The sequence below is a fragment of the Zosterops lateralis genome, assembly GCF_965231275.1.
Source record: "Zosterops lateralis genome assembly, chromosome: 1".
Lineage (NCBI taxonomy): Eukaryota > Metazoa > Chordata > Aves > Passeriformes > Zosteropidae > Zosterops > Zosterops lateralis.
The window spans coordinates 11,806,717-11,823,558 of record NC_139762.1 but is presented as its reverse complement, the minus strand read 5'-3'; the positions used below and the strand labels follow the sequence as shown (position 1 = coordinate 11,823,558).

The window sequence follows — 16,842 nt, the reverse complement described above, 5'->3', positions numbered from 1 at the left end:
AGGCCTGTTAGCAGGCACTAGGTTTATATGTAATTGTCCTGTTTTCTAACTTGATCTTCCCAGGCTGCTGAAATGCTGTTTCAGTGTTATTGTTTTCACTCAAGTTAGCTTTGTAGGGAAAGCATGGTCACAGGACAGTTCCCTGTGTCTCCTCTTAATTCTCCCTCTTAATTCTCTTCTTCACTTACACATTTCACCCATGGCTGGAGCAGAGGTGAAGTGTGCTCCTGGTCAGGGTGGGCAAAGATGACAGCAGAGCCCAGCCCAGCTGTGGTGGTCCTTTGTACCACAAGCACTGCAGGTCTGAGCAATGATCTGATTTATCTCAGGGCTTTCCAGGTGTGGAAATGGAGCTGCAGACAGTTCAAAGATTTCCTTCCAGCATCTAAAAAAATCCATGCTGCCACTGTGGAGGAACTTTCTTCTTCTGGGGAAGGTGGGCAAAGGGATTTCAGGAGAAGAAAGTGTGGCTGAGAGGGATCAGTGGGACCCTGGGACAGGAGGGCCACAGTGAGGATGGGAAAGTTTGAGGGAAAGTGGGTCTGTGATGTTCAGCTGTGATGGGGAAGTGGGTGAGAGACAGCAACATAAAGCCTGTGAGGGGTGGGGAAACTCTCAGGATGATGAAGCCCCTCTGCTTCTTCCAATGCACAACACCCACACAGGACCTGCAGGCACTGGTTGGAGCCATCTCCAGAGCTGCAAGAAGCTTTTCCTCCCCCAGCCTCTCCTACTCACTCTCTGCTCATCCAAGGCTGCAGGGAAGGGAGAGAATGGAAAAAGGAGGGAAAATTCCTGTCAGAGGTACCAGAATGGAGACAGTGAGTGGGCCAAGCCCGTTGCTGTGAACCCTGAGCCCTTCTGAAGCCACCTGAGGGAAAAGCTGCAGCAGCAGCTGTTGCGTCTTGATGCTCAGGTGGTCCCATTGCTCAGACAGATCAGCAGTGCCAGAGGGTCTGCAAATATATGGTGCACATGTCTGGAAACCCCATCATTTTTGATAACCCAAAGGAGAGGTCTGATTCCTTACACAACCTGTCATGCTAAACCTTTTGCCAGTCCCAAAGGTCAGTTCTAGCCCTTAAACCTGCCAGAGAAACCAGTGTCCAGGCTTAGGAGAGCTGTGAAAGCACTCATGGTTTTATTGTTGGTATTAGCGTGCTAGAGCCCAGGATGCACCTTGGAAAGAGGCTCTCATTTCACTACACTGGGGTCCTGAAGCTTTCAGTACAATTAATCAACCTGTAAAAGTTTGCTGTTGTTTTATATTCCATTATTAATCACCACCAGCCTGGGTAGTTAGGTTCTTAGTGAAGTTTCGCTAAAACTGACTGGTGAATAACAACTTCACTTCATAAACAGTTTTCAGGTCTCAAAGTACTGATTGGCTGGAAAAAAATCAAAACCTGTCAGGCAAAATTTAAAAGAAAGTAATAGTGTGAAACTAGGATCCCATCTTACATTTCTCTTATTTCCTGGTCATCAGTAACAAGAGGTAGAAAAACCCTGTTTCATTTCCTCCCATGCCTGGTTCAGGGTAAGCTTTTTCATTCAAGGCCATTTAGAATCAAATGAAAACTTGAATCTCTGTCTCCCAAGTCCTGGATCAGTGAATTCCCTCTCAGCTGAGCTAGACAGCTCTTTTTTAACTCTCCATTTTAAAACTTTGCCAGAACTGACACATCATGAGAAAACTCTTTGCCTTTGACAATGCATTAAAAATGTCCCAATTCCTTCTCCTTGTGATATTCTTGGCTGCTTTTACTTATTTGAGTTTTGTTGTTTCAGGGGGAGTTTAAAGTAGAAAATAAGATTTTTAGAAGTATGTGTCAGTGCAGTGTGTGTCTATCCAGGAAAAGAGAAAGAATATGCTGAAAAAGTATGGATTGCTCAGAGCCAGCATTGGCCACAGCTTTGAAAAGCTTTCATGTAAAGCAAAATGTGTTTGTTAGGATTCAGGAAAACAGGTTTCCACAGCTATAATCAGATTCTAATTTTAACAGAATGCTTGAATCGCCAAAGGGCATTGCACTGTATTTATTGATTCTGCTTTGTTATGGGTTTTGCTGCTTTGTAAAACACTGCATTTGGATGCAATGTTCAGATGTGATAAAAAGGCTACATTAATCAGCAAAAGACCATGCCTGAGAAGTTTTCAGAATAGCAGTAGAAAATTTCACCAAGAAAAGCTCCTTGTTCCCAGATTTGTCCAGCCCAAACAATGGTGGTGTCTCCAAAGCCCTCTCTGCAGCAGGGAAAAAGAGACCACATGCTCCTGGACATTCCCCCATTCCACTCCAACATCCCATAGCCTAGTGCAGATATGCACCTAAAGAAGGTACAGACTTTTTGGGTGGAAAATGTCAAACCATAGTCGGGAAGAATCTCTGTGGGTAAAAACTACACCCACTCAGATCTAATTTAGTCTAATTTGCCCTTCTACTGAGTGGGAATTACAGGTAAAACTCATAACTTGAGTTTTAGAAAGCTTATCAGGCAGCTCCAGGTCCAGTTAAGATCTTCATGGAACTTCTGGAAGTCCTTAGGCTTCTGGGGAGTTTCTTTGAGTCTTAGGAGAGAAATCTAAAGGCATCTGTATGAGTAGCAAGCAATTTAATTCTTACCATGATCCTGCAAGCTGCCTTCTGTAACCAGTCCAGGGCAACTCACATCACTCTGGTGATTTCTGTTTCTATACCTGTAAAATAGGAATAAAAGGCATCCAGCAATCACAGCTCTGAGAAAGGGTAGTTCATGCTGAGAGTAGAATACTAAAATGGAAAACATTGTATATTCTATGCACTACAGTAAAATTATTCAGAATAATTTAGTAACTTTAATCTCCAGATTTTTAAGGCCAACAGGAACCATTTTCTGGTGATCAGGATTTAATTTCATCAGCCAAAGACCATAGGACTCCAGAGCTCCAGAAGCTGAATTAGAATATACCTGGTGATCCATCAGGAACTACAGCCTCTCTAGACTCATACCAACCACAGTGTCACTGGAAATCTGTTGACATTGTTGACAGATTGCTTATTTCTCTCTCATGGGATTCATTTTCTGTCTTCATATTTTGTTGACTTCTTCCACAACATTTTCCTTAAATCATCCTTGAAGATTTCAATTTCCCAATTGTAACAAAATCCCAAAGCCACATGAATAACAGCATGTTTTGTTGATAAAAGAAAGAGGGTTATGAAGAATAACGTGTTCTCTTTATGTTTGTGTAAACTTCTTGATTAAAACATGGCAGGAGAGAGAATTGTCACCAAATAGGCAGTTCCAGTGATGTTGATATATTTTTCACACAAAGTCTAAGACAAAGCCTAGCTTTAAGAGAAAACATTTCTCATTAACAAAAAAAAAAAAAAAAAAAAAAAAAAAAAAAAAAAAAAAAAAAAAAAAAAAAAAAAAAACCACAATGATGCACAGCTTAGGACATGGGTGAACAGCTGGTTCCCCCTGGTCTCTGATGGATGCAGCATCCCACTCTCCACGTGCAGCCTCCAGCCACTGGCTTTGATCAGCTGCTGACCTGGGAACAAGCAGCATCTCTGCACACTGCCAAAGATGAGCTGTGCTTTGCTGGACCCCAGCTAGTGGCCCCCTCTGCCTGGTGACAAGCCTAATGGAGGCTTCAGAGGCAGAAATCTCTTCCTCAGAAAGTTTCCAGCCCCACCACAGCCCTTTGCCAGATCTCTGAACTTTGCTCTGTGGGAGCAGCTGCACTTTCAAAGCCTCAGTGGGACATGTCTGATTTTAGACAAGAGGAGCAATTAGTAATTAAAAATAATAATCTTGAAGTGTTTGAGTTGTACTTTCCTTGATTGCCACATGCACAGAATCTTAATCCCACTGATAAATCTTGTACTTTTGGCTTCAACATATTAATGCTTTTCTACTCCAGAGCAGGCTGGAGTCCACAGCCTGGGTTTGTAGGTGGCACAAAGAATTTCTCTGACACCTGACCCAGCACTGCTCATTCCTTCTTGCCTGGAACAGTAATTTATAACTCTCAGAGGAAGCTGTGCATGACTTTGCTGCCAGCAAATTGTTTTAAAGTGAATTTTAACTAGTTACTCACATTTTGATCCCAGGCATTCCTCGAAGACAGACATTAGAGAAAACCTGTTTGTAGGCTTTGAGCTATTTCTCTCAGACTTTTTTTCCTCTCAGGGTGTTAAAGCCTGCTGAGAGTCCAGGCTTACTTAGAAGTTAGTCTGATGGTAAAATGGATTTCATGCATTAGAGTGTCATTCTCTGCTCTAGCACAGGTTCAAAGAAAGTATTTTGGCACCTCTGTCTAGAATGAGCTTTCAATACATTTCATATTAACCTACAAAAATAATAAGAACTCATTGTAAAAGTGCTATGTTATCTGAACAGATGAAATTTTCCCCCTCAGGAATCAAATATGGAGACATTTTGATGGACCAAAATGAAAAGTTTTCATTAAAACACTCACTGATAAACCCTAAAATGCTGGAATACCATTCTTACACCCTTCCTACAGTTACTGCCTCTAACACCACAATTCAATCAAAAAATAATAATTAATAGGTACTTAAAGCAGATAAGGGAAAACAATGCCTTCATTTCCTTTCTGTTCTTCTAGATTCAAACTTCAAATTTTCTCTTCACTGCTTCTTCTGGATTAAATGCCACATATTGATAATCTATGGATAGACAAAATTACTCTGCTATCACACCTTGTCAATACATCAGTAGAAACTATTGGCAAATGAAAAAATATGGAAGACGTAGAAAGAGTGAAATTTTTTATTTGAAAGTTAGTGAAAAGAAGAATAATATGCCATCATTTACCAGGTCATGGATTCTATCAGGTTAGGGACTACTGTCCAAAGACAGTATTTCAGCCAAGAAAGAGGCAGGGAGAAGGGAAAAGGTAAAGAAGTTCAATCTCCAATGTTAATTTCGGTTCCAAAGTCTACAGGTGTCCCAGGTTTGTAACGTCATACAAAGTACATATTCAGCATCTTTATTTGTATATCAGGTTAATGACACTGTCTAAACCTAGATCTGAAATGAAATCTGCAACAATACAGTGGGTGCCACATGGCTCTGGGAGCAAGCAAATCTCTCCTAGGGCTGCCTTCAGACGCAATATCCCTCACAGCCTATATTTAAAAGTCATATCTTGACTCTTTGGGATTCATCTCAACATGCTTTTATCCTGTTTAACCTGTACAAGACAGGGTCTTGTGTTCCCTTCTGGGAACGACCATCCCTGAAGTCACTGCAGGGGCAGCTCTGTAGACCCTTCTTTTCACAAATTCTGACTTATTTCAGAATACTCCTAAAGTTTCTTGTTTTCCAAAGCTGACCCATGGCATTTCAGCCTGGCTTTGTGCCGGTCACCAAAACACACTGCAGCAGGGATTTATCTGACCAGCCACCCTGCCCAGCAGAGCAGACACATCCAAAGTGTTCACTGTGCTGAGATTCTCACTTCAACACTTCCAGAAATAGTAATGCTGTACATTTAGTCAGCATCTGGTTGAGGAAAGTGCATCTCTAATAACCATCAAAATACAAAGGCAGTCAAATGTTAACACTCTTCTTTCCACCCGTTTGTCTCACACTGCTCTAAGGAAGCTTTATAAACCATGCTAAGGAGGGGAGGATCCAGCACTGAAAAAGAATGCAAGATAGGCTGTTTTATTTCTCCTTTCCTGAAGGGAGAACAGCCTCCACTGAAGCAGGGAAACAGAAAATGAACCTCTGAGGCAGTCATGCAAAATTTCAGACAGAGCCTTACTCATGTGATTCTGTTTAATCACCGTCCATTTCCTCTTCACTCTTTAACTAAATAATAAATATGGAGTGGCTTTTTTCATTACCATATGAGCTAGAACTGGTCCTGGAGCAAATAGGAAAATAATGGGTGAAGCTTGAAATCAGAGGGTTTCACCGATTTTAAATACAAGGCACCTGTCTGTGTACATTTCTAATCCAGTAATTAATCCAGCACCTTTTAATCTTAGAAACTCTCAGGAGTAATTTCCACATCTGAGTGTAGCACACATCATAAATCCACTCCAAATGATTTTTAAATTTGTCTTTTCCAATTCTGATTTGAATTGACACTTTGTTCTGGTTGAAGTGGCAGCCACAGACGCCTTCTCCCCTGCAATTAGCTGAGATTAAGCAGTTGGAGAACCAGCACAGCGAAGATCAGAAATGCTTATACTCACTGATGTTTTGATCATACTGAACAGCAGAACAGCAGTAGGCTGTAGTATGTGACTTTAAGATGCATAAATAAATATATTTCTGAGACTGCATTAAAATGATCCGTAGCAGGCTGCGCCAGCAAGTGGACCACATTTTTTTACTGCTGACAAGCAGCTTATGTGCTGGAGTTTGTCTGCAGCTTCACTGCAAAACTCTCAGAGACTCATCTTTTCCTTTGGTTATATCTTCCTGTACTACTTAATGACATGCTAAAAGGGAACTCAGTGTGTTCCAGTTGCAGATTTAGATTTATTTAATCATTGGCAATCTGAAAGAATTCAGAGCTTTGGGTTATTAGTATTTTATATAAATGCCACAGATGATCTTTTGGAGCATGTGTTCCAACTACCCCAGCAATGTGAGCAGCCTGAGACAGGCAGCATGACATGAGGTTTGAGTCACACCCTATTCATTGAATTTAATAGCAGTGGAGCAGCTAAAACCCCTTATCAGAGCTGTGGGGGTGTGTCCTGGGGTGAGTGTGCACTGGCCACAAATGCCTGAATCCTATCAGGCAGCACCAGCTGCTCAGCTGCACCCTGGGCAGGGCACAGGGACAGGGAGCAAAGCTGGACACATGGCTGTGTCAGTATGAGCATTTGGAAACTGAGGCTGTCAGTGCACCTGCACACTTCAAGTGCTTTTTAGAAATTTTATTGTTCAGTTTCTGACACTTGCAGTCCGGGGTTGAGATGCTGTGAGAACAACCAGATGTAGAGTGCTTTGGCCTTTGTACTTCCTTCAGTCCTGAGAAGATCAGATAAACAAATGACAAATTAAATAAACAGACCCCCCCAAACACACAGAAGCCTTTCATATCCCTCTCCTCAAAAATGTTTGGCTTTAAATTCCCCAGTTTGCAATCCTCATGCTGTTTTTCTCCTGAACTCGCTCCTTATCTCTGTCGTCGTATTGTGGGATGCTTTGTCCCTCACTGAGGTAACATTGATGCAGTGAAATCAAAGCCACAAAAATGATGGGCTGCTCATGTTATACTGCAATCACTAAAATTTCCTAACAGTTATAGGTGTCTTTGCATGTATGGGAAGTGTGGGTGTGTCAACATGCTGAATAGCTTGAATAAGAGAATAATCTTGGAGATCAAGGCACCTACAGGGGAGGTTCAGAGCAGGAGCTGAGAAAGAGAGGAGAGCATAGAGACATGGGAAATGGGAAAAGTGTAACAAAACAAAAAAATATTTTTCTTAAGAGTTGGAGAAGAAAACATTTAAAAATCATTTTATCCTGAGGGATTTCCAGCAGGTAGACTGCTGTGGTAGATCTTTCCTGGAAGGATAGCATTTTTTTTTCATAAATAGTTGTTGAACAGTACCTTTAAATGAATTTGCATAAGAAGGAAGCATCATTATCTTCATTATACCTGTGGGAAAGCTTAGGAAAAGAGAACTGGTTTGCTTAAAGTTACACTTTCCACCAGGCAAAGCAGCAATAGCCTCTTAAGTCACTCTTCACTGCTTCCTTGGCAGAGATCTTGCTCTGCTGTGCCATCAGTTCTCAGTATGTGCAGACAAAGGCAAAGTGGTTTTGGTAGACATTTCTCACTGTTGTTCAGCTAGATGTGTTTGCTAAGCAGAAGTGATCACTTTCTACTTTTGTTGTCCAAATTTCATGGTACCTTTCCCACGTCTATATGGTTTAATAATAAAAAATGCTGCTCACCACTGTTTCATGTTTTTTAATAATGTTTCCTCACAGAGTCCCAGGAAAAATATGGACCAGTTCCCAGATAGCTAATGCAGTCCATAGAGCATCCTCTGAATGATACTGCACTTAGCATCCCACACAAGAGGGATGTGCAAGGGATCAGCACACGTGGTCATGGAAATGGTTTCCTGACAGTGTTGGCACAAACAGAAAATCTGAGATCAGAGGGATCGGAGACATTTCTGAGATTTTGGCATTTTTGCTTATTAAAATTTTTTATTCCTCTATTGGCTATTCCCAGTTTCTCCCATAACCTACTTTTGAAAAGCCACAATATTCCAAGTCAGGTGATAACTGCAGTGTCTCCATTTGTGCTGACAGCTGGGCACAAGGGCCCTCCACATGCTGTTGGGATGACGTGGCTGATGATGGGGGTGGCAGTGCAACAAGCACTCTTCCCCAAACTCAGATGCTGCAGCAGCATTACTGTAACAGTATTTCCAAGCAATATTTTGTATATGATGGAGATTGAGTTTGGTGGAAACTGGTTTTGGTCATGGCCAAGCAATCTATTCGATACCTGTCCCAGCCCACTGCTAACACATGCACACCCATCTTAAATTCTTAAAAAGCAGGAACGGAGAGAAGAGACAATGATTGCTGGGGGCCCAGCTGCCCATGTGCTGGCAGGTCACAGCTGACTTTGCTGCTCTACATGTGTTTGTTACCTCTGCTAATCCCAGTAGGCTGAAGCAATTTATTATTCCTCTCCCATTTTGTAAGCCACCCATTGGCAGCAGCCAGTCAATCCGTTGCTTCCACCAGCACTGGGGCTGGTGCACAGAGCCAGCTGCTCACAGCCAGATGTGCCATCAGCCCCACAGCCTCTGACACACTGGTGTTATTCAGTGGCAGAAGCATTCAGCCCCACAGCCCACTGGGGGCTGAGGAGCATCACAAGTAGAAGCCTCCTGGTCCAGATGAGGACCTGGCATGGAAAAATACACAGGACAACTGGCAATATGGACAAGAGCTTCGTGTCTGTAAATGCAGCACTCCTTTTCCTTGAATGCAGAGGCCATCACGTGCTGTCTTTTGTTTTTTTCCTTTGGGCTAGAGGGAAACTGAGGAGGATCTGGTTCAGGGAGAAGGTGACCCCCAGTGAAACTCTGTGAGGGTGAAGCAGTGAGCAGACCCAGAGGATCTCCTTGCTGCTCCTTCCTGTTCTTTTACAGCCAAAATACCCAGGAGTAAAGTGGCAGTGTAAAAAGCATAAGAGTGATTTTGATAATGAACTTCAGTTTTTCTCTTTTCATAATAATGAAGGTGAAGTGCTTTTGAAATATCATTATCTTCTGTATTTACTGCATGTCTGCAGGACTCAGTTCATCATGGCACAGGACAAGTGCTTTAGCTGCTTGGCCTGTGCCACCCCAGGGGCCGCTGCCTTGTACTCAAATATATAATATCACAGAAGTGATAAAAGATCTTGGTACAACACAAGGCAAGTGCAAGGAAAGTACCTCACTTCAGGGATGCTGTAGGAGGAATTTCAGTCAGCAATGAACAACTAGCAGGTTTTTGCTTTTGATCCAGAGTATAAACCTTTAGCTTTTCAGAATTTTTCAGTGAAATTTTATGGTAACAAATCAAAACCTCACTTCTGAAATTATTTGGGAAATGTCACTGAATATCACAGTAACATATTGGACTGGTCTGCATCATGCAGCTGAGTCTTTGATGACATTCATTGAACCAAGCTTTTTCAAATATTCATCCATCACAACTCAGTCCTAAAATGGGAAATTGTACTGGTTCTTAAAAAAGACAGAGCACCTCTCTTCTTTTTAAATATATAAGGGAAATAGAAGGGGAACATGAGCTCAGTGTGTGCTTTGTGTAAGGTTTGATTGATGTGAAAGAAAACCATACTAAGAGCATCTCCTTTTCTGCACTGCACTGCTTTCTTGGGCTGTTATCTCATCTAGTTTTGTGTCTGATTTAAAGGACCTTCACAGGTGGTTCTGCAAATGCAAGCTGTGGCATCAACGCAGCCTCTCAGATCCTTTGGAAAAATATTCAGTTATTGTCATTCTTTTGTTTATTTTTCCCAGTGAACAGCAGCAGGCACATAGTGAGGAAATACCGTGGGCACCTGCGGACCAAGATTGAGTCTGGAGAAGGGACCATTCCCGTGCGGTGTCACAACACAGCGCAGACATGGGATGGCGTCCTGCTGGGAGAGCAGCTCATCACCATGTCCTGCACAGACAAAATTGCCAGGTACGTGATGGATACACATGACAAAAGCCTTTGCATTTGGAAGCTCAGTGCCACAGAGGATTATGGAGACCAGTGGGAAGCAGCCAGCAGGTGCTGACAGGCCCTGCGGAAACAAAGACCTCCTTTGTATGCAAAAGCAGACCATGTAAATAGGAGGGAATGTAAATTTTCCCAAATTCTCTGTGGGTCGTTAGTTGCTTATTACAGTGTGACAAAAATATAAACTGTCTTTGCAGCTCTTTTTGCCAATAGAATTTCACCGTGCAAATAAAATACATCCACTTTGCTGTTCTTGGATCATTTACCCCAAAACTTGCAAAGCAACTATCATACAGATAAACTTAGCTCATCTGCACCCAATTGAATAAAGTGCCCTAAAAGCCACCAGGAATATTTCTACTATTTTCAATGTCTTTGAAGAGCTCTCATGTCACAGCCTCCTCTGGGGGTTTCTGCTCTGTCCTGTAAATACAATACATATTTATGCAGAATAATTTTCATGTCGTAAATATTTCATAATTATTCCCTGGTGATAAATAAAATGTGAACATACTCACCATTCTCACTTTAGGGTGTTAACTAATAGCAAGTGATGACTAACACAAACTGAAATCAAAATGAGTGTGTTTGGTTGCACAGTTATTACACTACTAGTATGTATCTATACATGTATGTATATTTATCTTCATAATTTATATATATATATATATAAGATGTACATTATCTATAGATACAGTTCTACATATAAAATAAATCACATTATAGCTATAAAAACATAAATGCTATGATCAAATTCTCTGCTGGAATATCATGTCTAAGAACTCACTTAAATTACATCAGTCAAAAATTTGGCCTGATTATTAAAGGCCAACAAAGACAATCTTTCCAAAAAAATCATAGAAATTTTGCTTAATCCAAATGCATAAATTCTGCTGTTAGCTTTAACTGGATGACCTACCAAAGCTAAATTAGTCTATCAACTTAGCAAAGCGTGCCATTTTGTCACAAAAATGTAGAAGTGAACCAGCAAATGGAAATACTACTAGACTCACAAAATCCACCCACTGCTAAGTGTAATCATCACAACTGTTATGCTTGCATGAAGGATAAAGAGCAACTTCTGCTGTAGTGTTTTCATTTATTCATAAGGAGATAACAGAAAACCCAAATTCCTCCACTGTCTGTAGATGTAGTTGGGTTTTCCAAATTCAGACTCATATGAATTCAAAAGACTAAACAATTTTAAGTTCAAGAATAGAAACACTGCACTCTCTGTGGTTTTGAATGTCATTAGCCAGTGAATTAAATATCAGCTTTACAAACACCATTACATTTCCTATTGATGGGGATGTTGACAGTAATGCACAGTCTCGGGACTTGGGTTTTCTCCAAGCACATCTGCTGAGCACTTTGAGTGAATCCTTTCATTGTTGACACACATCTAAACAGCGCTGAAGTCTGTGAAGAAGAAAAGAATCTACCACAGTTTTTCCAAGATAAAAAAATTTTGCAGCTCTCATAATTGACACTATTATTTCAATATGGTAAGAAAAACTGCAATTTTTTATTATTTATTTTCAGTGTAATTCAAATAAGCTTGGGATTTTTTTTTAGATTAAAAAAAACCCAGCAATCATTATTTCCTGCTTTCAACAGCAAATGTTTACTTTCACCAATAGGGTGCAGTTTAAAAAGAAAATTTGTGTTGTACTTTACCCCAAATTTCAGTTTACTACATTAAATGCCATCTACGATAATTTTTTAGCATTATTATCCTCATGTGTAATGGGGAGAAATGAGAGGTTTCTTCACCTGTCCTTTGTTTCAGCACATATAGGACTGTTTTCTGCCTCCCCTCTGGTCATGGAGAGCAGAGGCAGGAAGAGAGTTCAGTGGAAAAGGAGATTTCTCTATGAGGGCCCTTTCCCACTCCTGCCCCACTGGAGAGATCAGTGCATGGTGTCTGTGCCTCCTTTCAGGCTGCAAATATTTGCTGCACCACATAGGTAGCTAACTCTTTAAATGCCTGCAGGATGCAGGAATCTGGTTGCGCATTATCTGGGCTTGTCATACAGTGGGAAGAAAAGAGATCTCTGAAGCTGAATTTCATGTTTGTATAAGCAAGATTTGACAAAAAAATCTCGCTTGTATGCTTTGGATTTTATTGCTTGTAAAAGTCCCTCAGGAGCACTGTGCTATTAGAGAATGTTTCCTCTTGAGAATCTAGCCAGTAGCTGCTAAAATATACATCATTTTGCATTATTTGCAAAGGACATTGCTATCAGAATATCAAAGACCCAAGAACACACAGAGTTACTGAGAAAAGCGAATAATATTCTATAAATCATGTATCTAACGATTTATGTTCTTTCTTGCTCACAGGAAAGCTATAAGCAGAGAGTGGTTTAATCAGATTTATTTGTTATTCAAAGACATTTAGCCACTTTTATTACTACCACCACAAGTTTGAGAAAATTTGATGCTTGGTATGCATTATCTGGGCTCTGTGGCTTTGTTGAGATCTCAGGATAAACACCCTGGCATCATACCTGTTCCCTCACTGAATTAAAGCACAAGCTCTTCTGGAATGAATAGTCATTTTATTTGGCTCAGGCAGGGAATTACAAGGTGGAATTCTGCAGCTACACTAGATTACAAGGGTACACTAGATCTTGGTCGTTCCTTCTGGCTTTAAAACCTATGCATTTATATGTGTAAATTTAAAGTTCAGGGTCTGTGAATCCCCAAATAAACCACCCTAAGAGAGTGTCAGCTTTTACACACATGACTTCTGTGAGCCTCACAGTGCAGCTGGAGTGATTTCAGGCTCTCAGTGCCATAGGATTCAGTATTAAATCACATTTTTTAGCCCATAGTTCATTAATTACACTAACACCTTTTGACCTTCATTCTCATCTGTAACATACATTGTATACAGTTGCAAAAAAGCAGCAATAACATCAGAAAAATAGTTTTGAAAATAATCATCTTTTGGGGGAAAAATTTATGTCATTTAATGTTTTCTTGATGCTAATCATAACCTATATTAAAACCTTTATGTCGACAGAGACATTACAGCCCCAAGAGAATTTCAGCTTTTTGTGACAGCAAAATTCATACAATGGTCCAAATTAAACCTCTTTTCATCTCCCTGTCTCACACTAAGACTGGACTCAGAACTAGCTCATACCTTGCTTATTACAAGGTCAGTGCAAGGTTGATGCTGCTGCTAATGGAAGTCTCTGCAGATGCTGTTTGGGAGCAGACAAATGTTTGAAGGAAAATTGTCATATGCACACATAGGCATGCACACACACCCACAAACACACAGAGGGGGAAAAGAAACAAGGATATCTCTAGAGCTCAGCTCTTCTTTGAGGAGCTAAACACAGTAACCAAACTTTAGGGAGGCTCAGCACTACATTCTGTCTCTGACCCTCAGAAATGTGCAGGACTGATATGTGTTCAGCTGATATGTGCCAGCTGCAGGGGTGGGATTTGCAGCATCTCCTTGGTGCCCCAGGGCCTCAGGGACAGTGGCTCTCTGTGTTCCCTTTGGTGGCAGGGTCTCCAGGTGCACAAAGCCAGCCGAGCACTGAACATCTTCTCCCTGCTGGCTCCACACAGCACAGTCTGTACATGTGATTTTGGTAACAGATTTGCAGGTGACAGTTCACATGGTTGCCTATATAAAATCAGAATTTCCAAATGTCTCTACTTCTTATTCCTACAGCACAAGAAATATGAAAATCTGGGCAAAATATCAAAGATCTGTGCACTTCTCTTAAGTCCATCACCCCTCTGGACAGACTTATAAGGCAAATTCAGAGTCTTTGACAAAGGAGAAAAATCACCTTCTCTTTGACACACTTCACCCTCTGACTCATGGAAAAACTCTCTGAGCTTCAGGCCAGTCTCCTTCCTTCATGGCTCATCCTCTAGGCCCACCATAACTCAGATTTAGCAGCAGACACACCTCCCTTCTGATTAAAGTTTCCTGTTCCATGCTCTTAGCTCACCAAGTTTATTTATGTCATCACCAGCACCTGGGTTCCTTCTTCTTCCATGCAGAAAACTAGAGAAATTATTTCTCCCAGTGTCAACCCTTCTGAAATAGCAGGGTGTTCTGCCTTGTGCAGCTGCACAGAGAGGTTTGGTGCCATTGCCAGAGGTTTGGCAGAGTGGCTCCCAGTGGTGCTGGGAGCACAGGGAGGCCACCACAGCTCCCCAAACCACGGCAGACCCGTGGCATGAGCAGATGTTCCCAGGTCCCCTGTCACCACCTCACCTTCATGTGTGAAAGATGGTTTGAGGATCTTGGTGCAAGCATTCAACAGTAGGCTTTACTCCAAAAATTGGTTGTTATCTGGGTGTCCCAGGAGAGAGTTCTGCATTGCACTGCTCTTCCCCAAACCCTCTTCCTCGATAAACCTTGGCCAGGGGACTGGACACCTCACACTTTGGCCAGGGCAGAGCATGTCGTGGCTCACTAGATATTGACTTCATGTGGTTACTTTGGAGAGAGGCCGGCCTTGTGTGCAGCAAATTTGCATCTACACACACGAAGATGGTATAAACTTATTCATAAATGAATGAGCAGAGGCACTTGTCCTCTTTCAGAGTCCCCTTGCAAGATTCAGGCTGAGGAGTGTACTTTGCATTGTGCAGCATTTGCAGGGAGCAATCCTCATAAACACTGTCTTTAAATAGCACATAAAAGCTGTGTTTGTTTTATAAGCTCTAGCCTTAAAATTGTTTTCTTACTACCACTTCTCAAAAGGTCACCTTTAAAAGACTGTGTATTTTCTTGCCACCAGGTTAATGGTCATCTACTTCCTCAAACTTCACAAAAAAAATGACATTCAGCCCAGAAGTAAAAAAAGACCTTGAATATCTAAATTACCTCACCTGCAAAACAATATAAACAGTAACAAATGACCTCCAAACTTTTCATTACATCATAAGCAGTCCACCCATGTCCTATGGCCAAGGTTTGTGGACTTTTTGGGACCACGAGCTAGAGAACAGGAAAGAATCTTTATTGAGAATATGTTGAGTATTACAAGGTAGTGTAGCCTTAAGGCACTTTTTCAGGATTTAGCAGTGGGAGTCTGAAGTAGCATTTTATAAGATGAGTTGAACACATTAAGCTGTATTTAAATGTAGCATATAAAATTGCAAGACTAAAAGTCAGTGTTAGAAATTGGCTTTCTTAGATCTATTTTAGTGTTAGCCTGTCGACCAGAGCCATTGTTAACAGAAGGCTGAGCCTGACAAGGTAACTCTTAAGAAAAGCTACTTCAAAGGCTACCTATTAATGCAAATGAAAATCAATTAACACAGCTAGATCTTCAATTAGAGATGATTTGTGCACACGGTTTGTAATTCTCTCTCTTAACCCCTTTCTGTGTGACTGAGAGTTCAATTTCAATCTTTCACCACAAGGTATGTTCCAGAAAACATATATAAACCACCCACTGTTACAATACAGATCAAAAACTAATGCACTAGTTCCAGTTTCCAAACCAATAATAGCTAAATGGTCGTATAAATAGGAACACTGCAGGTGTCCTTCTGAGCACATGCCACCCTGAATAACAATTTATGTTGTGTGAAGCATAGCTGGAAATATTGGTAATAGAAACTGTGGTACAGGAGGTTAACAACACACCAAGTGGATAAGACTTAATGCTCTTAATAAAAAAAAAAAGGTCTTTTACAAAAAGCCTTATCAAAATAAGATTTTAAATTCATCAGCAATGTTTTTAATGGGTAAGGTTTCCAAAAGTGCCGAGGAGACACTTCAGTCTCTGAGCATCCATGACAGCTGGACACAGTTCCCTGAGATGTTTTGAAGCATCAGGCAAATTTCTCCTCCTCTCAGTTACACAGGGGTTCAAATGTTGGCCTTCAGGTGTAACCATGTCCAAATCAATGCTGGAAACACCAGAAAAGGAGCTCCAGCTGTCACATCACGTCTCAGCAATGGGCAGGAGCTGAGCAAGGCTGCAGCCCTCTGCATCCCTGTGGGTTTTCCCCCAAACCCCTTCCTCAGTATTCTCAAAATCCCTTTTTCTCTTGGCCCAAGGGGGGGCCATAGAAAACTTGTGTGGTGAGCTGATGCTTCAGTATGTGGAGGCTGTGGTGTGGTTATGATGTGGGACACATTTCCCTGCACACCTCTCTGTGGTCCTGAGCATTCAGGATTTGGGAACTGGGGGGGCTCTGCAGGGGGGCCATGCCCTGCCTGCTACTTGTCCAGAGCTGGGGGAGCATGGCATTTAATTAAAGAAAGGCTGCCTGCACAGGGATGCCTCCCAGCTCGTCACCAGCAGTTCTGTGATTGACAAACAGGCAAAAAATATATTTGTTTAAGGATTATCTATATTGAAAACTGGACGCAGGATTTTGTCTTTGTAAACAGTGCAGTAATATCTGCTGTTTGAACAAAAGGAAGGGTATACTTTCCTTCCATTTAAAGCTCCAAAAGCTCCCATATTTGAGTGAAAAGGGGAGACATTCTGTTTTATTTATCCTGCCTGCTGAAGATTTGGGGATTTTTAAATAAGATCTGTGACTAAGGGAGCAGTGGGTTGATTTTCACTTTATTGGAAGGGTTATTACAGAGCGCAGAGC

At 41.4% G+C, this 16,842-nt stretch overlaps 1 protein-coding gene across 1 annotated transcript in view; it reads left to right on the top strand.

Annotated features, from left to right (window-relative positions):
• ADARB2 (adenosine deaminase RNA specific B2 (inactive)) overlaps positions 1 to 16,842 on the top strand; it is a gene marked incomplete at its 5' end in the record, with an annotated part of 315,984 nt that overhangs the window by 286,353 nt on the left and 12,789 nt on the right. Inside the window, one exon of the mRNA XM_083866765.1 lies at positions 10,038 to 10,206. Within this exon, the coding sequence (XP_083722891.1) occupies positions 10,038 to 10,206 (169 nt within the window). The remainder of the gene's footprint in view (positions 1 to 10,037; positions 10,207 to 16,842) is intronic.